At 37.0% G+C, this 27,710-nt stretch overlaps 2 protein-coding genes and 2 long non-coding RNA genes across 5 annotated transcripts in view; all 4 read left to right on the top strand.

Moving 5' to 3' along the window:
• Window positions 1–27,710, top strand: part of LOC139137531 (uncharacterized) — a 330,561-nt gene continuing 302,851 nt past the window's right edge. The window contains exons 1-6 of one of the 2 annotated variants that reach the window (XM_070705684.1): window positions 1–322; window positions 2,700–2,856; window positions 7,751–7,900; window positions 9,483–9,651; window positions 10,656–10,829; window positions 11,834–12,034. In XM_070705684.1, the coding sequence (XP_070561785.1) occupies window positions 137–322; window positions 2,700–2,856; window positions 7,751–7,884 (477 nt within the window). In that variant the 5' untranslated portion in view covers window positions 1–136 and the 3' untranslated portion in view covers window positions 7,885–7,900; window positions 9,483–9,651; window positions 10,656–10,829; window positions 11,834–12,034. Of the gene's footprint in view, window positions 323–2,699; window positions 2,857–7,750; window positions 7,901–9,482; window positions 9,652–10,655; window positions 10,830–11,833; window positions 12,035–27,710 lie in introns of those variants that run through there. The other variant, XM_070705685.1, reaches the window with a different exon arrangement.
• Window positions 4,665–5,400, top strand: LOC139137525 (uncharacterized). Its single transcript, XR_011553405.1, has 2 exons — window positions 4,665–4,842; window positions 5,226–5,400. It is a non-coding gene; the product is annotated as an uncharacterized lncRNA (long non-coding RNA).
• Window positions 12,034–15,052, top strand: LOC139137530 (uncharacterized). Its single transcript, XM_070705683.1, has 4 exons — window positions 12,034–12,040; window positions 13,245–13,334; window positions 13,832–14,454; window positions 14,918–15,052. Exons 2-3 carry the CDS (start codon window positions 13,275–13,277, stop codon window positions 14,381–14,383), a joined length of 612 nt encoding a protein of 203 aa, XP_070561784.1. The 5' UTR covers window positions 12,034–12,040; window positions 13,245–13,274; the 3' UTR covers window positions 14,384–14,454; window positions 14,918–15,052.
• LOC139137524 (uncharacterized) lies at window positions 15,296–17,963 on the top strand. Its single transcript, XR_011553404.1, has 2 exons — window positions 15,296–15,513; window positions 16,225–17,963. It is a non-coding gene; the product is annotated as an uncharacterized lncRNA (long non-coding RNA).

The raw sequence follows: 27,710 nt of genomic DNA, 5'->3' as shown, positions 1-27,710 counted from the left end.
AAAATGTAAATCCATGGCATTAAAAACAGCGTCGCCAGCCTCGTCGACGACACCACTGCTGTTTTCGGTCTATAAATACTGAACTTGCAAAGTATGAAGTTAGAAGACAGGAAGATCTCCACGACTGAGAGTCAAGATGACTCGTGCTCGCCGTTGGTGGTTCGAAGTCGAACGTGAAAACGATGCCGTGTTCGTTATCTTCGACTACAAGGGCAAGGGCCCTTCGAAACTTATCCCGAAAAAGAAAAACACTCCATACAGCGCCGTGAGGAAACTTGAAACGTACGACGATAGTACACATGCTGACAAGGACTTGGTTAAGGTAAGTATTCATGTAAAGGTTTGTTGATCTTGCGGCATGTCCGCATCCGACGATAGCCTACGACTTCGGCGATTTTCGAAATTCGCCGCCATATTACCATGACCACAGCACTAACGCCACAGGCGCCAATTGGATAGGTAATCTGCTTGATCAATCTGTTTTCTGCCCGCTCCTGTACCCGATCTGTCCATTACTGTTAGGTTGCAGTACATGTCGGGCAGATCGAGTATGGGATCGATAGAGCAATAGATCGATCTAGCAGACTACCCAGGCCACTGGATCCTGTAACGGCTGCGTGTGTTCAGCTCTAGCTACACATGCTACAGGCATGTCTGCTGGCGGTGTCGTAGTACAGGTAACCGACGAGCGTGTAACTGAACACACACGACTGTGGTATTGATCTCTTAGGGCAGGCATGCAGCCCGGCGCCCAGACCTCTGATCGTTTTGCAGACTATCGTTAACAGCTGCAGTACCGTTCGCAGCTCGTAATTTGGCTGGGTTCCAGCGTTGGGCGTTCAACACATCAACCCTGGGGAATATTGCAGCTGAGCAGATCATTGCTGCGGATCCGTAGCCCTACCAGTACCACTCCCTTTGCTGGTTGTGTTGGGCCCCACTCCCCCAACACAACCAGCAAAGGGAGTGGTAGGGCTACGGATCCGCAGCGAAGCAGATCAACGACCGCCGCCTCGCAACCAGCGTCAGTTGTGTAACATGATTTCACGGGCCAAGCACAGCCACGTGTGAGCTTAGGGAAAGCGGTAAGTCCCCTGGGGTGGTGATGGTTAGGGTTCTTTGTGCAGTTGTTTACTATATTTTTCTCAATTTTATTCATTTTGACCATGATATTTCAAGTACAGATGTCAACTCCAAACCGTCTGACTGCTTACTTTATCAATATCACTACAAGTGATTTTATTAATTTTGACTGTGATATTTGAAGTAAAGCTCTCGACTCCAAACTGTGTGACTGCTTTATTACTACACATCTCTGTAATCTCTCATCTCCAACCTGGATACACATCAATGTAATGGCTCAGCAAACATTGCTAATGGAATGTCTGTATCTGTGGATTATAGATAATTGATTGAGTCAATATCACAGCCATCACACACTGCAGTTAAATTGTTTCACTGCTTGTGAATGTGCTGTGATGTTGACTAATCAATTAATCTGCAAATACTGACAGCTGATTAACAATGTTTGCAATGTTTGCTGAGCCAGTATTACAGTAGTGTGTGTATATAGGTTGGAGAGGAGATACATGTATTATGGACTTGTGTTGTAATAAAGAAAGCAGTCAGACAGTTTGGAGTCGAAATCTTTATTGAAATATCACAGTCAAAAGTAAGAAAAAATAAAGTAAACAGCTGAACAAAGAACCCCATCCCTCCCCACCCAGGGGACTTATCGTTTTTCCTTCTTAGTGTGTGCTCGGAGGTTGCTCAAGCATGGAGATATACCTTTGGTACTCCATGCCCTGAGCGAGCTGCAGGCCGAATCTGCACTTATACTATGGTTATGAGTGCAGATAGGGCAGCGTGCAGTGCAGCGGACACACGACGAGGTCAAGCTTTCAGTTTTTGACAACTAAAAAATTAAATACTTCAGCAGCTAGTGTAGTAATTTACATGTTCGGAAGAAATCATGGATTATGCACTGTAGTGATGGCGCTGAACAAAATGTTTAGTACATTGTTTGATTGATAATAACAATAACTTTATTGCAAAACAACACACTTCTAGAAGTGTGTTACTGTTAGAGCCTTCTATTAAGTTACAAAATCATTCGTTACACACATAATCGGGTGAAGCTGCTGCTGGGGAAGATTTGTGGTGTTAGAAAGATATCTTCCTTCAAAACTAAAAAAAAAAGCATTTTATCGCTATATCATTTAAATGTTCAAATTTCTGAAAAAGTGATTCCATATATGAAAAAGGACATTTCTTTGTGCAACATATGTACGTACCACACTAAATATAATGAAAATCATCTTCTCTAAGAGACTTAAAATTACAAAATCTTTCTTCACATGGAATTTGGGGTATTACCTTCTCCCAACCTTTATCAGAAATACAAAGTTTTGTTATCATTTACTAGATCTTTGTTTTGATCCGCATTAAAGTAATCTTCAAGAGGAATGGAGGAATGATGAAAATAAAATTGCTGCTCAAAGGGTACCCTGTTCTGTTGTAAGAAGGACTGTACATGCTGGGACTCAAATCTACACAATTGCAGTGACTTCTTTGCTAACCAAGTATGTTTTGGTAGGGAGGCTACTGGGCTGACCAACGGATGATGTGGGAATGTACATTGTAAGCAACTACATGTATATAGTTTTCTAACTAACAAAACACCTTTGTTTTGGTACTAGATTGTATTCAGCATTCCAGATGAACATCCCTGCAAGTTATCTCGCTCATCATTCACCTGGAACAAGAGTGAATTTTCTCGAAAATTGAGAGATTTCCAGACACCGGTTGACTTTGCAGAAGAGTGTAATAGGTTGCTGAAGGAACCCTGCTTTCCTGGTGACCATCATAACGTGCCATTACATTGTCAACCATGGTCGATGATGTTTTGACCATCAGTGACAATGACTGCTGACCGTCATCCAACTGACAATGTTTTGACAATCATCAACTGACGTTTACTCATTGTCACAACATGGTCTTCACATGGTCAAGAAAAAAATAACGACAATGAAACATGGTCATATTATGGTCATCACATTGACAATGATTTGATGATGACTGACTGGTCATATGGTCACAGTCAAAACATGGTCATTAGATGGTCAGGGAAAAGATTGTGACTATGAAACACAGTCTATATCATCATCACCTCATGTAAATTATTTGACCATGTTTGATGGTCACAATCTTTCCCTAAACCGTCATGATGTGTGCAACTGATCTGATGCACATGTCATTTTATGTGGTACTACAGACTGTAGGAACTCTCTCACACAACAGCTGCACGGATGCCAATGCAGGGAGGGAGACCTGTCAGCACCACTATCATTATGTATTCAGAAAAATGATTTTGCCAAAGTCGATAGATTTCTCATTCATCACAGCAGAATTACAGACAAACACATGACTATCACTCACAAGATATCAAAAGTTAGTAATTTCCAAATGAACAATGGAATTTTTCATTTATTTTCCACGACTGACAATCCAAAGTTTTAAACTTACAAGAACAGGCAGATTTTCACTTGTGGTTGTGCACAATTCAGCTGCTTTTAAGAGCATCAGTTTTTTCAAGTATATACACCGTAGTTTGGCGATCACCTCACCTTTAAGTTTCTGATGCCCACAGACCAGACATGAGGCAAGTCCCTAACCTGAGAGTTGAGTTTTGAGCTTACGTACACAAGATTTGAGTCTCTGTAATAATCAATCAAACTCTTAATATCGTCGACGATCTTGTTTTGTAAATCATGGTTGGATCAACAGCTGAATTTTTACGAAAACAAAAAAAAATTGTCAAAACAGGAACATTTTTTCTGTGTATATAAAAGGGAGAATTCTAAGTGCTGTTACGGACGCAATGTACGTCCGTTCACCTCTTTCAAAACGAGCAACAATGACGGGTCGTACACTTATATAATGTTACTGCAAATTTGTACCGTAAAAATTTCAATAGAACAGGACCTTTTACTGTTGAAACGTACACAAATGTCAAATTGCTTTCAATGTTTAGTACAAGCACAGTCCCTGAAGCTAAAGGCGAAGCATACGGTACATACAGACAGTCTGTGTCACTTGATCATCGATGCCACCAACAATATCTCGCCTTCAGAAGACGTGGATTGAGGTTACAATTTTTGTCCATGTTTTATGCGTCAGAGCTATATATATTGCACTCCATCCTTAGCTGATCAGCTGAATAAAAATCCAAAACGCAATGTCAAAGCGTGAGCCGAATCCGGCTGGTAGCAGCTGACATGTTTAGTCAGAGGTCACGGTTTACCAAGTTAAGGTCGCGCATTGATATTGAATCTTCGTGCTGAAAGAACTGTACACTCTTTTGACCATTTCGAATCATTAGTATAACCATTTTCATAATGTAATATAATAAATAAATTGCTATTTTGAGTTTGAATTGTACGGGATTAGGGCCGATAGAGAGTCAAACTCCAACGTTTAAAAACGGGACTACGTTATCAATCGCGTAATGATTTATTGATCTCACTTCCGTGAAGGTCATGAGGCTTGAACGGCGCGAAGTAAGATTTCTGTACCGTTGACTTGGTATTCGTGATCAGGACTTATCTGGCAGAAATTTTGGCGATCTTTGTATGGAATCACTAGCCAAAATACATCATAGTTTCGCAGAAATGTATATAGAGTACCAGGAACAGACAGAGTTCAAAATTTGTGAACGCGAAAAGCAGGTAAAGATGCCGACTATATTTTCCCAGTAACTTGTACCGGTATGCTTACGTGCAGCACGGAGTGACCTGCAGCCGGGAACTGTCTATAGTATCCGCGAGCCGTTCACAAATGCAGGTAAGTTGATATAACTATGGACCTTCGTTAAACAAACCACTGTCTCTCTATCCAGAGGTGTACAAACGTACAACTGCACATTGCCATTAAATTACATGTACTAAGTTTCGTTGAGTAATGATTCGTACGGAATTCACTTTCAATTCACAACAATGCTGGAAAATAGTGTATGGAAAATAATTGCGAGAGTTTACAGATCGTTTGTCCGTTTTAGATATTATTAATATATGATTATAAATGTTTATGCAGTTGGTGTCTGTGAGTTAGTTTTTCAAGTAACTATTGTCTCATTTTCAACTGATAATGTTTATTGATTTCATTCATCAAATTGCAGTCAAACAGTAAAGACTCACACTATTTCCTGAACCATTCGTATTTTTCAGAATTCGTTGCTGGTACTGTGAAGGGATGAAAATTCAGAGAAAAGAAGCTAAATCGCTGCCTTTGACAGTAATGTTAATTTCACATGAACCTTCTCAAGTCAAAGTTTAATGAAGACATATTTATGTGGCATGAAAAAAACATTGGCATATAAAATAAATCGTACCCTAAATTGAACTTAACGTTTTGTTTCTGTTTTATTTTTTACTACTGTTTCTTATGAAGCTAGTATTTCAGAAATACATCTGTGCTGATTTACAGTCTGCCTCAATATTTTTCAGGTGTCCATCTGTAATTATGTTTTTAGCCATGTTTACACAGCTGATTTCACAACTCAGTGTACATATCTGAACTTTCAAAATGTTGAAAGTGTGGTACAAATGCACAAATTTTGCTGTCACTACAGCGTGCTGTATCTTTGGTGTCAGCATCACTAATCTACTGGTACATATAATAATAATGTTCTTTAGTACATTGTTTCATGATGCTTCAGCTCTCTTAGTATTCTGCCAATACAAAGTTTTCGATTTCAGCTCTCTGAGTATTCTGCCAATACAAAGTTTTCGATTTCTCAACCCTAATATTAAGAGTTGGTCGAGTAGTCTATATGACAGAAATTAGATAAGGTATAAACATCTCTTTTAGGCTTTTTTCAGGCATGTGTCTTTTGGCTGTTATGCAATCTTTTCTCAAAATTCAACTTTTTAAATATGTATCAAAATGTATTCACAAAAGTCTCTGTCTATAAATTTTGTAAAGCTGTAACTTTTGGTCTTTTTTCACGTCCTCTTGATTAAAACGAAGATTTATTGCATTTTGTCAACATCATTGAATATCTGTTGGTGCAGAAAATATATTTGGAGAAGGTTCTGAATGATCCATTCTACAAAAGACACTCTTTGTACCTTATTATATTTGATTGAAAGAAGTAGTAAATTTCACAAAGCATATATATATTGTATAAAGCCCTGATGAAAGAGAACATGGTCAACTACAGTACACATTAATTATTTGCACAGTAGTCACATGACTTACCTTTTAATGAACCTCCAAAAAATTTGTTAAAAACAAATTTACAAAAATAGAACAAGATTTCCTATCAAAAGACTGTACACTTTCAAGCTGTTGTAATCGACACACATGTACTGTATTGGTCAGTAAATAGGTGACTATGATTCAGAATTATTTTTATTTTAATTAAAAGGTCATAATGTGAAACAAAAAATAGTGAAATATCAAAAGTTACAGCTACTGTGGCTTTAAGTCAATAGCATTTATTACATTTATTCCTGTCAGTAGTCATTGCTTAAGGTAGCGTGTCAGGTTTGTCGAGTACTTTTTGTCAAAAAAGAGTTGAGGGACAAATTTTAAAAAGTGCGTTTGTCTTAGTTATATGTGAAAGTATACACCTACAGACTTTGTCAGTTTAAACACTAAAGTTTGAACCGTCACTCACACACAGATAATCGGAATTGTGTAGACGTCAAAGTGTCTTTGTTTTTCTATACCATTTTTTGAAGTCAAGTGATCAGTGTACCAAAAAAGCAGCTTTTCAGGTGACACTTAGGTGAAATTCACATTTTATTGCCAAAATCTAAGTCCGAAAATAGGTCTTTGCATGAGGGAACCCACAGGCTCCCACACTGCCTAATTATCACTTTATCCCTGTATAATTGTTGGAGTCATTATATGATCTTTGATATGTGTTTTATCAATGTTGACTATAATTGCACTCAATGCAATGTTACACATAATTAAATTGACTGAAATGAATTATTTACATTCAGTTTCTGTAGCTGTATAATGTTGACATTTATGCAGACGCCTTCATATGACCATGTTTTGACCATTACCCTGTTCTGACAATCACTGACCAGGTTTTGGCAATCAACAATATCCAAACAAGACCACTGGTCGGTGACCATGTTCTGACCGTCATAGACAATGTTCTGGCCACCAATTTGACCAGTGTCCTGACCATCAGTGACCATGTTCTGACCATCATTGACCATGTTCTGACAATCGTTACCTATGTTCTGGCCACCGTTGACCATGTTCTGGCCATCATTGACCATGTTCTGACCATCATTACCCATTGCTCTGGCCATCATTGACCATGTTCTGACCACCATCATTGCCTCCTCTGGTGACCATGTTCTGACCATCATTGACCATGTTTTGTCAATCATTGACCATGTTCTGGACATGTTCTGATTAATGTTGCAATGCAGCTTTGTTCACAATGACCATGGTCTGTCCATGTTCGTTGTGAACTTTAATCGCAATGTTTTGACCATGATACGACAACGATTTCTTTTGACCATATTCTGACCGTGATATGACTATCATATATGCTGACCACCACTGACCATGGTCTGACAATGGTGTCAATTTAACAAACGTGTTCATTTCATGGTCGATCATGGTCAACTTGATAGTCAAAACATGGTCGAACATGGTCAATGACCATGGTTTGACAATGGTCAAACCATAGTCGACCATGTTCTGACCGTCATCCTTAAAGCAGGGAACTTCGGTCAAAAAGTACTGAAAGTGGAGAAACCAGTACATCACCTTGCAGTAGTGTGTCCGTATCCAGCAATGAAGAATTATCTGATGAAGAGGATGATATGGATGTGGAGGAAGATTGCCCAAGCATAGAAGGAAATTCCCTAATGTAAGTGTTTTTATGTTGTACACATCAATTGGATGTATTGACAAACTTTACAAACTAAACAATATAACCCTGTGTAGACCCAAGTGTTAGGTCGTGACAAGAGTTGCAGAATCACTTCAGTATTCACACCATTATTATAAAAGTCTGTGTTCAAGACTGTACTCAAGGCGCTGTGACCACAGACCTGTGATACAAAAATGCATGTGTTCACTTCCTTCATCAAATTGACATAATATATTTTACCAAAATTGTACCCTGGTACCGTGCAAATTATGAGTGCTTGGCACAGGAAATTCAACGCTGACACTGGTAACTGACGACACAAAAGGATTTCAGTTCTATGGTTACAGCACTGGCTGCAGTCTGAATTAGGCCTGCCCTTTGACAAAAGGATCAAGTGCTATCTGGAAAACATGCACCGTAGAGTCACTTTATTACATTGCCATCAAATTCAAGTGGGTTAATGTTTCCTCATGCATGGTATTGTTTATATCATGGTGCATTTGAATTCAGGCTTTGGACTGTATTTTGTGTACCGCCAAGCCGGGCCTAATTCAGATGCATACATTTACATCCCTTAAAAATGGTCAAATATATTCAGAACAAAAGTAATTTTTCTCAAGGGCCCATTGTACGTAATACTGTCATGTCCTGAAGCCTGCTTGTTTTTTTACATCTATTTAGCTATAATTTGCAACATGGTGTATTTCAGTGTTTTTTTTTTCATGTTTAACACATGTATTCTGGTAAAACCTGTCTACCAAATCTTTGCTGGCACCTGTAGTCTTTGTAAGCACTGATTTTATTTGCATTTGTTATTTTCTATCCAATAAGTATTGTTGTATCAGGAATTCTGACCCCAATATGAACATTTGATTGTTATGGTTTATTCTTTTGTCACATTTGATAAATAACATTTTAGGACAGGGGAAACTGTCCGTTAAAACAGCAATGAAATATTGCATCAGAGATTTTTTATGGCAGAAGCAGGATAATCCTTGATTAAGATCCAATGAAAGCATGAGTTTACATCATTGTTCCGAATATGATTGTTGTTTCAAAATATGTTATTACAAACTTGGTGCTCTCATCAGAGGGTGAATCAAAAGTGAGTCCCAGATTGCTGATATTGTCCAAGATATGCAATATTCATTAAATAGGAGGCATCATGGCCAGTGGCTAGAGCAGTGGACTCACGATCAAAGGATGGTGAGTTCGAGCCCCGGCATAGCTGTGGTGTTGTGTCCTTGGGCAAGGCACTTTATTCCTCATTGCTTCTCCCCACCCTGGAGTGATGGGTACCTGGTAGGACAGTGGTTGTAATGTTGTGCGTTTAGCTCTGCTGCACTGATTGGCAGCACATGTGAGCTGTTGTTTGCTCCCCAGGGAGTTGAGTGGTATCATATTAGGTCCAGTGACCAGGGGTATTAATAATTGTAAAGCGCCTTGAGCAAATGTACTCGTGGATACGTGCACTATATAAGAACCCATTATTATTATTATTATCTAAACTTTGCAATAGAAACAGATATTAAATATACATGTAGTACAGTAAGTGTTTCTGTATAATCTTTTTATCTAGATCTCATACCCCAAGAAAACCAGGAACAAAGAAACGGAAAAGACTCTGTGAACAAGCTAAAACATTAGTCATACCATCTCTGACGAAGCGACAAAAAGTACAGGAAAAGTTGCACAAATTGATGAAGAAACAGAAGCAATGAAAAGAAGTATAAGAAATTGTCATATTGGTAGGTAAACTAGAATCACAACTTATCTTGAAAGGACACAGTTGCTTGTACATAATTTACCATACCAAACATGATTAACAGGGTAGGGTGTACCCCGGTGTCCTAAGTGACCAAGTGGCGGTACTCTATTTTTACCATGGTCACCCTCTTAAAGCCTGGGAATGACCAGATCCCCATTTTCCCTTAGTAACTGTGACCTTTAAAGTGTAAGGAGTATAACCAAGGTTGAAGCTTAATATATTGGTCATGACATCAGAAGGAAGCAAACATCACAGGTAGTTGTAGCCCAGAGTTCCATAGATAAATTTAGAGATGCGGCATTTGTATTAGGATGTGAATGTATAGCCTCTAACTGCCGACATTGGGCCCCTTATAAACAGAACAAGCAAGCACTCTGTAATTTGGTGTACACTGTTCTCAACTGCTGAACATTACTTAAAATAAATACACAAGTAAATAAAACTAAGTGGTAAAGTGTAAATGTTTAACGCGAAGAAGGTAACTAGTTTTTGATCTTTGTTTTATTTCATGTGCTGGTCTGCAGTTGAGAGCAGCACACAGCATATTGCAGTATGCTTGCTTATTTTGTCGATACAGGGCTCCATGGCCTATGGAACCCAGGACTAAGTTAGTTGGTGATATCAAGGGGTAAACAGAATTAAGCAATTGGGTGATTGCTGAGGATTTTTCAGTTTTGGAAAGTATAAGGGAAAAAATCATTTTATCGTTGCAGTCCTTTGTTTCTGCTCATGCCTCTTATTTATCCCCACTAGTATGTGTGTATATGCAGATGTGTGTTTGATTGATAATAAGTACTTTTACTACTCTCTTACTGAAAAGGTCAAGAAGTAAGTCCTATGTTGCAATTACTGCATGACCATGTGGATTTTGGTGATAACCAAGTAGCATAAAAGTGTAAATGTTGAAAAAGTTTTTTCTATAGTTACTATCAGAAATACAAATAAATAACACTCCTGGCTTTCAAAACTTCATACATTCTTTAGGTACATATCTGATAAGTATCGGATCGTTGGAAGTCGGAAAACAAATACGTGATGTCCAGGAAAAGTGGGTGAAGCAACTGCAGACCTACATGGAAGACTATTACAATGAAGCTTATCAGCCACTTGTCGTTGTTTTAAAAGGGAGAAAGGAAGCAAACTTTTAGAGACACTAATGTAAGTGAGATCTGTGTTAAAGGGACAAAGTCGCCCATTTTTCATGAAATTGGTTGATACGAGATACAACTTACATTCTTTGACATGTGAATGATGAGTGACCATACATATATTCAACCCTGGTTTTAGACAAATTAAATCGCAAAAATGAATCAATGGTCATGACATTAATTCATTTTTGCGATGGTTTCATGTATCGTGTCTATAACTGAATTCGTATCAAACAAAATTCATGAAAAATGGGCAACTTTGTCACTTTAATGTAAGACATATAGTGCACAAACAATATCTTCTGTACAGAATTCAAAATAAGTTTTTTCCTGTGATTTACATGTATATGGATAGTGGTTTACTTCAATGTGTATTTAATGTGATTTATTGTGGCAGATTAAGGTAGCATATTCGGTTGGAATATATAATTTACTTCAATATTATAAAAAATTATACTTTTGTTCTTCAAATTATTTTTCCTATAATTAGAGATGTCAGTCCATTGTCCATGAAAAGATGTTTTAAAGCGGATGGATGCATGGCAACTTGCTGTCTTCAATTATAATACATGTAGCAGTATCTGTATGTTTGTCTGCTACAGACACTTGCACTCTTGACTTGTTTTGTTTGAATAAATTGTCTTACTGAAATATATCTCAAGAAAACATAAAAATTGATTAATTCAAAAACTGAAAGACTGCTGATTGGATTGGTTTGAAAATTGTTTCATAGAAGTGTAGATTTACAAAGACCTGTTCAGTTTTTGATGTTGTTGTTGTTGTTAGATGTGGACTTTTCATTTTTTTAGCAATTAATTGATTAGCTGTATTAGATTACTAAATGCATGTAAATGCCACATTACAAATGTACATATAAAGATAACAATTTTTGATTAAAAGACAAGGATGAAAAATCTGATATCTAGTAAGAGCACACCAAAATAATGTTCAATATACCAGAATATTTCAACATTTATCTTACTAATTCATGTAATTGTTCATTACTTTCTTTAGGTAAATGGTTACAGCTATGAAGTAATTGGTGGCCAGCACTCATTCCTAGCTGTAAAAAGTCTGGCTGAAAAATATCCAGAGAGGGAAGAGTTACTGTCGAGATATGCAGTGGTATATGCGGAATTGACAGAGGAGCAAAGGCTATGGTGGCAAACCAACACAACATAACCATGGAACAGCACAACAAGATGTGTTTTTACCGATAAGGTAATGTGTGTGACATGCTTTGAATTTTGGGAGTAAGGGGCCATGGATAATAAAAATGCACATGGTACACATAATTAACCCTCTGAGCGCTGCAATATTTCCCACCAAAATTATAGTGTGCAAGATTTTACCAGTTTTGTGAATATTTCTGTAATTTTTTGACAATTTTGGACCAAATGAACATCACATTTTATTTGCTATAGATTTTCATCAAAATTTTAGAAAAAATTGGAAAAAAATTGACTGGTTTATATTTTGATATATGTGAAAAAAATTGACTGTGGTGCTCAAAGGGTTAATAGCATTTAGCCTCAAATCTTCCCCCCCATATAAATACACAAAAGAAAGTTTGGAAGTGCGAAAAATCTAACTAAGCCTCATTCTGTATCAGCATACCTACAATCGGTAATTACATCACTATAACAATCAGGTTTATCAACACTGCAAATTTTTGTAATCTGGTGAATACAATCATACCTGCAACTCTTCCCTTTTCTAACACAGTTTCTGCTGTCTAACTTTATATCCTTGTCTTTGTGCTTTCGTACATGTAGTGCAACTTTTGTAGGCATTAATCAAAATAAAGTGGTTTTGAGAATTTGCAAATCAACATCAAAGTCAACACTATATTGAAGTAAAATTGCGAACAATTTGTGAGGAAGTGAAAGGGGCATTATTTGCATCATTATATGCTTTATGTTAGCTCACACACACACACACATATATATAATATATATATATATATATATATATATATATATATATATATATATATATATATATATATATATATATATATATATATATACAAGGTAGCCTTTTTGATAGTTGTATTCTTGGGTTAGTTTTTCCCGCTTTTGGTCCGAAAATCATCTTTCAAAGCCCCCGTCCCATAGCCTTGACAATAGGCCAAACCCGGAATTCGAATCGACCACGGTACAAACAAAGCCATGTTGCGCAAACGCGCACAGACGTACGTGTATTTCCATACGTGTTTAGTACACATGTGGGTTTGTTTGTACCGGCATCACGTGATTATTTGGGCGTACTGAGTATGTAGAACGCCGTACGCATCGCGCCCTTTTTATTCCGGAGTAGAACCATTGGTATGCATGATCGTCTGCTTACCATCCTTAGCAATAACACGTATTATAACCAAAATTGATTTCCATTGTTGACTTCAATCTATTCTTATGGTTTGTAGGTCAAAGTCTGCAGAAAGCTTCATGAAGAAATGGGAAACGAGGATGATAAAACTCCTTGGGAGAAAACTTGTGCCATGATTTTGAAAGAGGCAAGTACATGTATAGAAATCTGTACTTTGTTTCTTTATCAATCAGTGAATTTACAAATTGTGAATTGCTCACTTCACTCAATATTATCCTGAACAGAAAATCACTGCAGAGATACTTTCTATCTGTTACTGTTACTATTAGTTGTTACTACAGCTGTACATTTTTATACTTTTTATGTGATTTATGAAATACACTCATGATGTAGTGTGTGATTTTGAAAAAAATGAGAAAGTCACTGAGTTACCTGAAGATGTCAGCCACAGTCTCAATGGAAATTAATATGATACAAATGGTATTATACACTTGAAATTACTTGTAAATAAATAACACTGACATAAATAAGCTAAAGTTTCCTGTAGACAACTCTTATAGGTAGGTTCCGAAGATCTGTGTTTTCTCTTACAGTTCATTAAGTGTGTCAAATCTGATAGTGTTATATGCGCACAATTATGAAAACAACATTCCAATCATTTTTCAATGTCAATTTATGTAACAGAAGGTGGACAGTGCTATGATGCAATCAATATTTGAGATATCTTCCATGGATGAAAATTATGAACTGATGATGTCTGTGATTGAGATGTATGAAGATGGAGCAACGAAAGGGCAGAAATTAAAAGGAGAAGAATTAAGAAATCGTCCTGTACCCCCTTACACCAAACTTAGAGATTTTTTCAGTATAAAAACTGAAGATCAGTGCCTTCTTTTGGAAAATGTACTTGACAGCACTATGACATTTGCTGACATGTGCAAGGAGGCATCAATCCTCAAAAAACTAGACCTTGTCCAGCGAAGCTTCTGTCAACAGACACACTGTTTGGATGGTGGCTGGGAGGAAGCAGTCGAGCGATTCCCAAAAGAGGCAACACGTGAGAGGCTTGAAGAATTCACCAAGCTGTCATTCTCCAGAGGCATCCCAGATAGTTTCGTCAACTATTGCCAACGGTTGCTTCGGTTGGAGAAACATGAAGATGGCCTGAAAAACGCTGCAGCATATTCAAAAAATGGAACATATGCATTTTCAGTTCCAGAGACTATTTCAATTTGAACACGAGCATCTTGAAAGAGCAGTGCCCAGGGTTTTCTGGAATTGACCTTACTTTAATTGATATGCCCAAGGTAAGTAGTTGTATTCATAATTTAACTCGTTAGACACACCTGTATACAATCATAGACCCTGTAGTAGAAAGGACTGAGAACTGTGACAAATGTATACCAGTGATTTTCACCTACACACCGTCAAACATTGTCGCCAAAATCAAAGCAAAATCTGTTGTTCTTCTTCAACTTAATGCAATCAGAATTGTTGGATAAAAGTGCCAGTGAGTGGCACTTTTAAACAAATGATCTGATGAAACTATTGTAGTACTGCATTTACAATCACTGACCAGCAAATTAGCCTCAGATGACTGACTACATAGTCGCATTATGTATTTGCACTGAGGGACCTTGAATAAACATGTCACATGGTATGGACCACACTTTACCTCATATGTTTATCATGATGTACTTTTAATGCAGGATTCTTGATTGTGAATCGTCATATGATCTTAATTGAATAGTAGTGTAACATTTTTTGTAGGACTGGTCTGTTGAAGACATAAACAGATCTGTTGTGATGATCAAGGCCATAAATCGTGACTCGCAGAAGAAGATGTTTAACATTGCCCTAGTTTGTGATGTAGCGCACATCGGTGACGTTTTGACAGTACTGAAGAAGGAGAAAAACTGTTTTGTTCAACCTGCCTTTTGTCGTGTGGAAAACAGTATCAGAGGTAAGACTTCCTGCCTGCCTGTATGTGAGTCTGCCTCTGTGTGTGTGTCTGTGTGTGTGCATATGTATCTATGTCAGTCTGTAAGTTACATTTACGATACAAAATAGTATATTTCACGTTCTCGTGTACACACAGCTCTAACAAACAGTTGTGTCGTCTATTCTTGTATTTTAATCTGTAGGACAGAAATCTGGATTGGTGGACAGTGTACTGTGTGTGGCTGTAGCGAACTTCGGTGATTCCACGCGGTATTTAGAAAATTTCAGCAGCACAGAACAAAATATATGGTCAACCAAAACAGACAGAACAAGTGGACACAAACCTGAAGGCCTTTATAGCCAGATGATTACATGGTTCAGCCATCCCGGAGAGTGGGTTCTGCACTTCTCAGATAACGAAAGCGGTATGTATCTCCACATGAAATAGCTCATATTTCTTTTCATGATGGCATTGCATGGTAACCAGTGTGCCCTCTAACAAAAGAGACTTCATCAATCTTCTGAGTCAATTAAAAAATTCGAGAAATTTTCTTGAGTCACAATGTATAATTTCCTATTCATCTGAAAATTTTCTTGTGTCACAGAGAATATTCATGAGTCATGGCACGCCAAATAGGCTAAGAGGGCACACTGATGGTAACTCAGACATGACTGCCATTGTTACTTATATTAGGTAGTGATTCTCTCCCCTCACAGTTTATATTGTACACTTTGAAATAAGTGTGGACACAATGCGATTGTTTTGAATTTTCAGAAATGTTAATGAAGAATAGACTACTGGAAAGTGTTGATTGATTCCCCACCCAACACAGTTTATATTTAACACTTACCAAAACTGTCTTGATTGTACAATGATATTGAATTCTCTGCAAAAGCATGAAGAATACGCTGTAGTGAAAGGAGCCATTTTCTGTTTTTGTAAGAGGTCTGTTTTGGGGAATAGTGTTGCACCATCATTGAATAACAGTTACACAATGTGATTGATGCCATATTTTAGACTGAAATAATATCAAGTTATCTTAGTATCAAATGCGTGTATAAAGATCGGAACTTTTCCTTGTTATCACAGTACTTAAAGGTAACTGATGATTGTTCTGTTTATTTTGTTGTTTCAGCAACAGGAATATTGGCAGCAGTAGAGGTCAGGAGGCACTGCATTTTTGCATCTGGAGATATGGACCATCTCGCCATCATCCAAGATGTGCTGAATGCCGTGATGGACATGGAAACAGAACCAGACGAAAATTAGGAGGACCCAGTCTGCAGGCTGACATCCAGAAGTGATATGTTGAATACAATGATATTTTCAGTTTTCTCTTGTAAATATAGTGTCAGGTGCCTAAGGAAAGACTCTGTGAGAGATATTCACATTGTGACTGAATGTGCGGTTGTTTATTATTTTGCTGCAAGAAACAAGGACATTTTTGCTAGAGAATGTGGCAGTTCAGATCAAATGCAGTGAGTACAGCACCAGCTACACAGATTCTGTAAAAGATATACCGGTATATGCTATTCCATATGCCCTCAATATGAGCTTATAGCTGAAGTCAGCCTCAGTTATTAAACTCAGATGTATCTGCTTCTTTCCCTCTTTACCTGATTTTCTTCCCAATGTGGTTTATTGTCCACTGTGTCGTATACTTTTAATGCCTCAACCCTACATCTGAACCAATGCCAACTGGGATGCATTTCTGTTCACAGAACTTGTCAAATAATGAGATTGGATGTCAAACTACCGCTGTACTTTGACATTGTCATTGGCAACAGATTAAGTGTTGAGCTATTTGATAGAAATGACACAGTAGATAAAAAACAGCAAATACAAAGAAAATCAGGTGAAGACAGAAAGAAATGGGTACACACATATGATTTTAATCACATTGTAACCAGTACCTACCATATGAATGTACGTTGACTGCAAAAAATTTGAGAGGGGTTGTACATGTCAAATCAGCATATTGTGTACCCTCACATATAAATGTACAATTGCTGTAAACTTTGATAGGCAGGTCCATAGGGATATATTAGTCAGGTTGTTCAATACAAAGTGCAATTTACATATTGCATATTTATGCAAATATGTATGTGTTTGGGAAACTTGCCCCATTTTTTATAAAACAGCTCTTCTGTAAAGCTGCATGTCCAATTTGTTTAAAGTGTTGTATGACACTCTTTGTTTGTAATATTTGCTCAAATTATGGTGCAACTTGCATTTTTTTTTTTTTTTTAATTTGGCATGGTAGGCTTTGGTGTCACAGTGACTGATATTTAGTTGTCTGTTACTACATGCCTTAATGTGAGTGCAAATAAGTGCATTGGTTTGAATAGGAATATCCCAGGAGTTAGCAGGCTTGTGAATGATGTACTGACCGGTCTCCGTGGTTATCTGGTCTGGTGAAGCCCTTCGATGTAAAATATCCATGCTCGCTCTGCTAGTTTGATTTTCGTTAAAATCTGTGTGATGCTTGTCCGATAATAGTAAATTGTTTGAGAATGCCCTGCATGTACTAATGTCATACAGAAGTAACTGTAAGGGGCATGTAATAAAAATATTGTTGCCTGAATACATGGGTCCATGTGCCCTTGTAGGAGGATACTATTTGCCCTTCTGGCATCGTGCAATTGTCACCTGCTCTCAGGCTCATAAACCCATGTATTCAAGTATATTCAAGCAATAATATTTTTATGACTTGGAGTATCAGTATTTCAGTGGGGCTGTATCACTCGTCATTTCAAATCAAAAACTTTTATATCAGAACTAGTGGTCCTTTTGCTTTGAAGTTGGTTTGCTTTGAAGTTGCTTTTTAATCTATGTTTAGTTGTAAACAATAAATTTGTTCTCAGAAAAATTTGAGATGTTGGTCATATGAGTATTTTGTTGTAAGGGAGTTTGAAATTACAATTTGTTGACAACTGAAGTCATTCAGTCTCTTCCTAGAATTCCCAATGATGTTTAAATATGAAAAATTTAGGTCACATAATGAACATTTCAACAGCTATTTATCAGGTTTGATTAATTTTTCATGAACAAAACACTAACCAGAAAAGAATTACAATCATGATTTTCAAAGTAAACATATTTTCATGTTTTAACCCCAGGTGTAATTGTGATCATCTGTAATTGTAGCCTTCATCAATGCACGATGATCATAACTGTCATTGCCTTCTAAACACAATATTAATCAACATGGCCTTCAAAATTAGTGGACGTGATATTTCTCACGTTCTTGGCCGCTGGGAGTGTGTGATTGACTGTGTGGGAAAAAATTGATCCCACACTCTGCAGTAAATATTACACGAGCTCTGATTGGATGATGAAGAGTCGATTTCGTTCCACGTGCAAATGTTATCCATGGCACGACGAGTAACACACGGGCTGATACTACAAAGTAAGCAGGTCAGAGAACAGAAGCAGACAACAGAGTTATCACAATTTTTGATAATATTGTACGTGTCCAATGTGACGCATTTTGTGGTCATGTGAGAAAAAGAATCACACACCAAGGACCTGGGATCAGATTTCTCACACTCGTTGGGGATATTTTGTCTCACACTCACCTGCAGCTTGTGTGAGATAAAATGTCCTCAACTCATGTGAGAAATCTGATCCCAGGTCCTTGGGATGTGAGATTCTATTAATCTTGGCCCGGCCTCAGGATTAAAGGCCATGTCAACAATGACCTTGAAATAGAGGGCAATGTATAAAGTGCCCTTGAAATATACAGGATCATGTCTAAGGTGGCCTTGCAAAATAGAGGGTCATGTTCAAGATGGCCCTGAAAAATAGAGGGTCACATCCAAGGTGGCCCTGAAAAAACAGGGTCATGCCAAAGGTGGCCTTGAAAAATACAGGGTCATGTCCAAGATGGCCTTGAATCATAGAGGGTCACGTCCAAGGTGGCCCTGAAAAAAAGAGGGTCATGTCCAAGATGGCCTTGAAAAATAGAGGGTCACATCCAAGATGGCCTTGAAAAATACAGGGACATGTCAAAGGTGGCCTTGAAAAATACAGGGTCATGTCCAAGATGGCATTGAATCATAGAGGGTCACGTCCAAGGTGGCCTTGAAAAAAAAAGGGTCATGTCCAAGATGGCCTTGAAAAATACAGGGTCATGTCTAAGGTGGCCTTGAAAAATACAGGGTCATATCCAAGATGGCCTTGAAAAATACAGGGTCATATCCAAGATGGCCTTGAAAAATACAGGGACATGTCAAAGGTGGCCTTGAAAAATACAGGGTCATATCCAAGGTGGCCTTGAAAATACAGGGGCATATCCAAGATGGCCTTGAAAATACAAGGTCACGTCTGAGGGGCTTTAAAGCACAAGGCAGGAATCATCAGAGTATTAAAAAAAAAGGATGACAGATCATAAATTCATGCTAATTTTTTGCCTTCCTAATTTTACAGGGATATTTTATCATGTAATATGGTGTTTTATGAACGATTTTTAGATATTTTCAAATTTTCAATGTTTAAATTAATTTTAATACAAATTTTTCACCAGCTACCTGAACTCCTTGTAGTTTTTAAGCAGATAGAATAAAAAACTTATATTTTAAGTACTTTACTTTGCCATATTGAGGTACTAACTTAAAAAGTATGAAATAACTTAGTTTTATGAATGCCTACCACATAATGAAAATGACAGATCGGCAAAATACAGAGAGTTTACAATGTACTGGCAGCATTCAACAATGAAGTGATTATAAATGTTTGAAAAATCGCAGTCTGACAACCGTGATAAATCAAAAACAGGTAAAGGATGAAAATTTGTAAGATTTAAAACGTTCTGCAGAAATGTATGACAATGACAGGTTGGCAAAATTTTTGTTTATAACACTACATTAACTTTTGCAAAAACAGCAAATTTGACTGGAACTAGTCAAAAACAACTAAGTTACCTTTGTTACCTAGTAGATTGGATAAAATTCAGAAATTTACCTTAATATGTACCGACAAATTATGGTCCGGTACCTTATTTTTCAGTAATTTTCGACGAACTGTTCTAAATCCCATTAACCCAAAATATTTCCAATCGTGTTAAATGTGGAGAATACGGCCATATCCAGTGCATCTGTCGCCTTGGAATGAAGATTGGAATGTGTGTTGCAACTGCGGTTAGGAACTACAGGCCACAAAGCTAAATCATGCCATCAAAACTACCAGTACAATCCAAACTACTAAATCCTTGGCCATGAAGAGAGTGCCATAGTAGGCACTGGACTACTGGACAGTGATATGACGATCGATACTGTGTACTCAAGTAATTTTTCTAACCAATTATGTGTGTTTTTAGAGAACTTGCCAATATGAGGACACTTTCTGACAAACGATATGATTTGTTGCAGAATCAAAATGACAAGAATATTGAGAATTTTGTTAATTTCCACCAAGGTCACCCTCCTAAAATTGATAAAAAGAGTAAAAACAAGGTGGATGAAAATAAAACGCTCAATGTGCCTTGTTTTAATAATCTTAGCATAGGTTATGTGAACTTTAGAGGTTTAAAATCAAAACAATATGAGTTTGGCCTTTTAAAGTTTCAAATTTTTGGAGGACATATCAGATATTGACAGAAACATTTTTAAGAAATATTGAAATACCAAACTTACATTCCTCTAGGTAGTTTGGAAACAAAATCGCACATTAAATCTAAAAAAGGGAGACGGAGGAATACCTTTCTTTATCGAAAATAATATTCAAGTCATTGATCAAAATTTATTATAAATCTCAAAATGATTATTTTAGAATGAATTTGGATAAAAGTACGAATTGATGAAACTCAGTCGTTAAATTAGGATTGGTTTACATTCCACCAGAAAAACATCATCATCAACTTCAAAAACTCCAAAAATAAACGCGATAAACCTCACTATCGCTTCATCTCCAAAACTCAATTCCTCAGGCCATTCGGTCAAATCTAAGGACCATTGTATCACTTACGGATCACTAGCACTGACATTCCTAGCCAACTGAGGGGAGATACACAACAAAACATCCAAAACTCCTGTACGCGTACCTCATCAACAACAACATAACTTAAACACTTCATTAAAAAAACAAAAACAAAACAATACTTAAAAAAAAGACGCCTCGTTTGTATACAAGTCCAGAGTATTATCCTAGTAAGAGAGTGGTTTCCAACATACCAGAAAATTCACCAAAAACAAAAAAGTCATGAGTCTTGTACGTTGTCATCGCACTTTATGGGTGGGTGTATTCCAAAATTCTGCTTCTTATCATTGTCAGTTCATTCGTCACGTAATCAGTCCGTGTATTACAAAACCGACTGGAAGGTGAACCACAAGCATCGCTGACGTTGGCTGGTCGTACTTGTTCTAGACTCACATCAAACTTCTTCAGCCATTTCTGTATACAACCACTCTCTCGTCCGGTGTATATTCGAGGCATGACGTTAGCACCAACATTAATAATGTCACATTGCCTACCTCGGATGTCCATGTCTGCAAGTCGCCCTCGTCGCTCCGGTCAGAGTTCACCTCCGTCCGCTGTGGTACATCTTCGATCAACCGCTATACATCACCATACAGTCGCTCGTGCTGCTGGTTCAGTGGTCCTCCAGCCGGGTCTACCATCTCTTGTACACGTCGCTCGTTGACTCTTCCACCGGATCTACCACCAGATCTCAGAATCCTATATTCGTACTGCTTCAGTTTACTCCGGATTCTCACACCAATTTGTCACGCTCGTAGTTAGGGGAATTACGAGTTGAGGTACCAGTCTGGATCGTAACGCTTTCAGTAACTGAAGCTGACACACCAAGATGTAGATTGTAACACAACCTTGTACTTTATTACAAGATGGCGACCGTATCGTTCACCGTCAAAGGTCTGATCTGAAGTCCTCTAGCCTAAGTTCACTACATCTCAAGACTGACATAATTACAAAAGTTATCACGTGGTAATTTTTTTAGCCAATCTTTGATTGTTTCTTAAGATTAAATAAGATCACACCATGGAATATCCCGTTCTCGATTGTTCTCATTGAAATCTTAACCAATAATTAATTAATTAAACGATCACACTATCTCTTATCTGCTTCTCGTACGATCTGAGTCAATGACCTCTACAAGCCTTGGCCATGTGAGGGACGCTTCGAGATAAAATCTCTTTAGGGAGGGGCGTTACACTATTTACCTTGTTTGACATGTTGAAAGATACTGAATGAATGGGTGACCATGCATATATTCGACCCCGGTTTTAGACACGATACATGAAACCAACACGAAAATGAATTAAGGGTCATGACCAGTATATCATTCTCGCGATGGTTTCATTTAATTTGTCTAAAAACCGGGGTCAAATATATGCATGGTCACCCATTCATTCAGTATCTTTCAACATGTCAAACAATATAAATAGTATCTCGTATCAAACACAATTCATTACAAATGGGCGATTTTGTCCCTTTAAATGACATTTATAGAATAGCTATAAGCTTACTGACCTGATCCACTTCCCACTCCCAACATCCTGAAAGTCGACCCGAATTTGGCATTAACCAGTTCAAGTTTTCCACAGATGATGTCGAGAAAAATGCTTTCAAACCAGTTTGGCTGGACTTCATACTTGGATTCCACTTCAATAAATTTTTTAAAGGACTTAACGTAGTACCCGGGATCGTATAAAATACTGTGCATAGTTACTTTGTCGGCTGCCATTATTGTTAATGAAACTTTTCAAACTAGTATATTTATTATTGAACATTTGCATATTATTTTCATACATTTTCATAAATTAACATATGACCTCCAGTATTTTTCAGTTACTTTTTTATTTATTGAGAACAAACATGCCAAATGTCCTCTCACAGGTCTCACACGAGGCGAGATAAAACATAATCTAAAACAGACACTTGTCACTAAATCAACATAGTTTGTTTCAAAGTAATTTATTTTATCTAGACCTTCGGCCTCCCCAACACACAATATTTTTTTCAAAATGCAGAGAATCTGAAGTTAAGTATTGTAGTAATAGTTTACTCAAATGATAAAGGAGTACATATTTTGGGCAGAAAATCTCAATTTTATTATTAATGTTAAAACTTAATTTCTGTCAAAGACTTTACACTACTTTGTGAAATTTTAAAACCGTGTAAAATGTACGTACAACTTCCAAAAATAAAATGAGCTGCCCCTGTTCTGACCCTGCTACCTTACCATTAGGAAAACAAACGTATGCGCAAATATTAATTGGCCTAATCACTGTCCCTCCACCCACGTGGAGGGACGGTGGCCTAATCGAAATTTTGAAATTCGTATTTTTTAATGTATAACTCGGTATAAATAATCAGGAATAGATACTTGAAGACCTATTGATCATAAACGAGACACAATCGTTTAGGGATCGGAAAACACTTATGAAGTCCGATGCAGGCTAAGCAGCTGCGTTTAATGACCTACATAAGTCCTGATTGCACACTGCTTTATACCGATACAAAGTCCAGACGATGATAACTGTTCACAAGAAAACACTCTCACGTGATGGCGCAGTTGAATATGCCAAACGGACTCTCTTTGAACTATGTTGCAATGACGTCCCCGGGCGAATGATACAACATCTTGGACAGAACAAACGATTTTATAATATGATGGATATGGTGAAACTCTCCACGAAATTGACATCTATTACCTGCCGTGGTTTGCTACTACAAATTTTGCAAAACTGCAAACAATTTTAATGCAACTCAAATTGACATCTCCACTTTAATGGTATTGCTAAAGGAAATGACACAAATGAAAGACATTGCGGCGCAGTCTCAAGTGACTGGCTTGGCAAACGAACTCAGTTTGTTATACCGAGAAATTTGTGAAGTGAAACGTTGCGTCTATAATTTGCAGAATGGAGGTGATAAATGTAACGTGGTTTCACAGATGGGACGATGTGAGTCGACATGGATAAGGCCAGCAGTTGAGGGACCATTGGATTCCTATTGTTCTACGAACAGAGACTTTCATACGAGCTCGGATGCAGACGTTGTTCAATCACGTGTATCTACGGTCAAAGCTAAGTGTTCACTCCACTCTGATTTTCTTTCGATGAAGGTAAGCTTATCTTGAAATCAGTCGGTGAATTAACAGAGAGTTTACGTGGTATCTCTTCGACCTAAACATCGTCCTCGGCCAATGGTAATGCGAAATTCAGTGAATACTCAACCATCAAAGCTGTTCGTCATAATCCGCAATTCAAATTCTTTATCACTAGATTGGCACTCACAACTACTTCAGATGCTGTTATCTTTTTCATCAAAGATCGCTGCAACGTTACACTTAAAGTTGAACCAATAAAAATCGAAATATTATTCATTAGCACAACTGTAGAATGTCTAAAACAATTCAATAGTAACTGAATATTTCAATCATTTGGGTTTACTTAAAGGCACATAAGCTGCAACTTTTGGCATTGTTTTCATGATTTTAGATTTAGATTAAAATTAGTTCAGGGAAACGTTCTTACTCAGACTTGTGTACTCAAGTATAATTATCCACTGAGTGGGACTACATAGGGAGGTTTCAGTACGACAAATAATAAACGGTGCCGCACCCAAATATGGCCGCACCGTGCAACTACATGATAAACAGCGTAAATGGTGCATGTACACATTTGAATCTTAACAAATACTGAAAGGACGGGAAAGGGATTCACTCCACTTTGACAAAATATTCTCCGTTTTTCACATAACATGGCAAGATTTTGAAAATGGCGGGAAATTTAAAATGAACCAATTCTCTTCAATTTCTTGCCTATTCTGCCACAAGTAAATGTTGTTGAGGCATAGTTAATGACTATATATCGTTCAAATTTTCAGATTGTAATGAATAATGTAGGAAATTGGGGGTGCCTTGAGGTTGGAAAAAATTCGCAGTTGCAGCTCACGGGCCAAAACATAGAATAATCTTTTAAAAATTTACTACCATTGAACACGGTTTAGGAGAAATATATTGCTTTATTATTTGAATAAAGACGTTTATCAGTGTCATGGTAATTAATTTTTAATCTTCATATTTAATGAACTTTCCTAATTAGAGTGATATGTCCAGAAAGACTGCATCAAATTTGATGAAACTTGGTACAGATGTTGATCTCACAGTGGTATAATACGATTCATTGACACTTAGCAGTATCGTTTATAAATGTGGTACAGATGATGATCAGTGTTAGAATAGAATGCAAAAATGTTTGGTAATATCCCATTAATGAATTACTAATTAACTTATTTCATGACCTTTTGTAATCAAGGTTGCAGCCCACATAGGTTTTACATTTTCACCACCATGGAATTCATTCTTAATCATAGATTCAATTAATGAACAGGACTCTATTCTCTTCGAGGACTTGTAATCAATGTACCCATTAACAAGTGGGGACTGTATCATCAACGATAACTTGTTCTTTTTAGCTTTAACAATTCATAGAGAGAAAGGTCTATTTATATGAGTTTATGACATTCATTTTGTTAGAAATAATGGTTAAATTAAGCTAATATATGCAAATTTGCATTACATTTATTATTCTTGAGTTTTAATATATAGCTTGTTGAACCTTCCCAAATTTTGTGGCAAACAAAATGGTCACTTGAATTCAGTTTATATGACCAAAATATGAGTACAGAAGTCTTTGTAAAGGCAATATACAGATAATTTGAATATATGCAAATTGAACCTATAAGCCTAATAAAATTAACTACTGGCTTGCTGTCAGGCACACGTACATGGATTTTGATGTCACCCATTGCACACTAAGTGAAAATATCTCTGGTCTAAATTGGTGAAAGCAGGAAGTACATGTATACAAAATAATTTTAGACATGTAATACGTATTTCCGTTTGGATTGAACGGGATGAGTAAACACAAAAACCAACGATTATGATTCACAGGAGTCAGTTTTAATTGTGTTGCCTCTCTGCTATATCTTGTAGAAGTCATATCATGCTGCGAGATGTATACAAGAATTATACTATTTACTGTTGTTACCACAGAAAACGGCGGTAAAGTTAAAGATTTTATTTAGATAGATTTATTAAAAGTAATAGGTAAAGTAAATTCTAGGGGAAATTACAAAACTGTGTAAAGATTATTGTACTTGGCTAGGACAGCACAGAACTTCTAAACCACAGTCTCCGGGAGTTGATCAAGAAAGACACTGTTGATTGAGGATGTAGGTCCTCTGGCTAAAGGCTTGTACGTAGATCTGAGCCATGCAAGATTCACAAAATAAAATCATAGACCCTCGAGAAAAACGTTTTTCTCGAGGGTCTATGGTAACATCCAGCATGAAAGTCTTGAAAATGACACCGACGTGAAAATCCAAAAGACTGACTAATCTGATGTACCGTCCTGGCAATGGAAACATAACCAACATAACACACCCGTCTTCAATTTTTTTTTTCAGAGAACAAAAAACCTTTATCTTTACACTTATGATATTAAGTGTATAAAACAATAAACTCTAAAATACGAGAGAGACAGTCTGCAATCAATTGTCTCTGCCCTTGATATGTCTAATGGCAAGAAACTCCTGTAACATTAGACTCTGTCTTATAGGAGTTAAAATTACTTTTCATTAAACGGCTGGGCATCTGCAAACAAAAGAGACTAAAAAGCCCTGGTATTTCTTAATATTTTGACAGGGATAGGGGAAGAAAAATGACAGGAAGATGATACTAAACCATTGTGAACAAAGGTTCAAAAACATCCATAATGCTATCTTGAGAAGAATACCTTGACCTCATAAGACGGGTTTAACCCCAGACAATTATAAATAAATGAGTTGCATACATCATTAGTATTATTATACTCTGATTGAGGTGATTAAAAATATAAAGGTGTTGGGCTTAGATATTGATCCACTATGACCACTCGGACCTTAATTCACATTTTCATTTGATACAATCTGACATCAAATGGCCATCTTTCTTTCAATAATGACAAGGAGTACCAAATTGTTTCCTAGAAAGGTATTGAGATTTGGGATCTGATGATGTAGGATTGTTACTTGAACTCTGTGATAATTTGATTTTCTATTCTCTTTTTGAAAAAGGGGATTAAAATTTTCCTGCACTGTTGCGGTTACCCTGTAGCCAATTTGTTAATTATCTTTCCTGCCCGAAACTACCGGTATGTTCAATGTCAAATTCAAATCCATCTGATTGCAACAAGTACACTGCTGTACATTTTGTTTGTTGACAATACAACTGTTAACAATTTTTGAATTTTCAACAGTAAAATGTCAAAAGTTCAAAAGCATTGATAAGAAAGGCTTAATTATTAAGCTAGCCAAGCCGGAATGTACGAAAAAAATAGGATGAGAACAAACTTCTGTCATTCTTTGTCACGGATTTTATTCTTCCCACTCAAACAAAAAGTTCATTTATAGAAATCTCAAAAAATGTCACATCAAATAATTCTTTGATGAAGATAACTGAAATAAAATCCCATTATGTACTCTCTTAAAAGAAAAAGGCAAAGTCTATGAGGTTACATAATGATCAAAACACAAAGCAGTGCTGATCAAAACTCTTCATTCAGTGTCCATCACAATCGATAACCTGACTACAAGAGACAGTTTTAGATTCAAATT

The sequence above is a fragment of the Ptychodera flava genome, chromosome 7, assembly GCF_041260155.1.
Source record: "Ptychodera flava strain L36383 chromosome 7, AS_Pfla_20210202, whole genome shotgun sequence".
Lineage (NCBI taxonomy): Eukaryota > Metazoa > Hemichordata > Enteropneusta > Ptychoderidae > Ptychodera > Ptychodera flava.
Note: the sequence above shows the minus strand (reverse complement) of the source record. Positions and strands in the feature narration are given on the sequence as shown.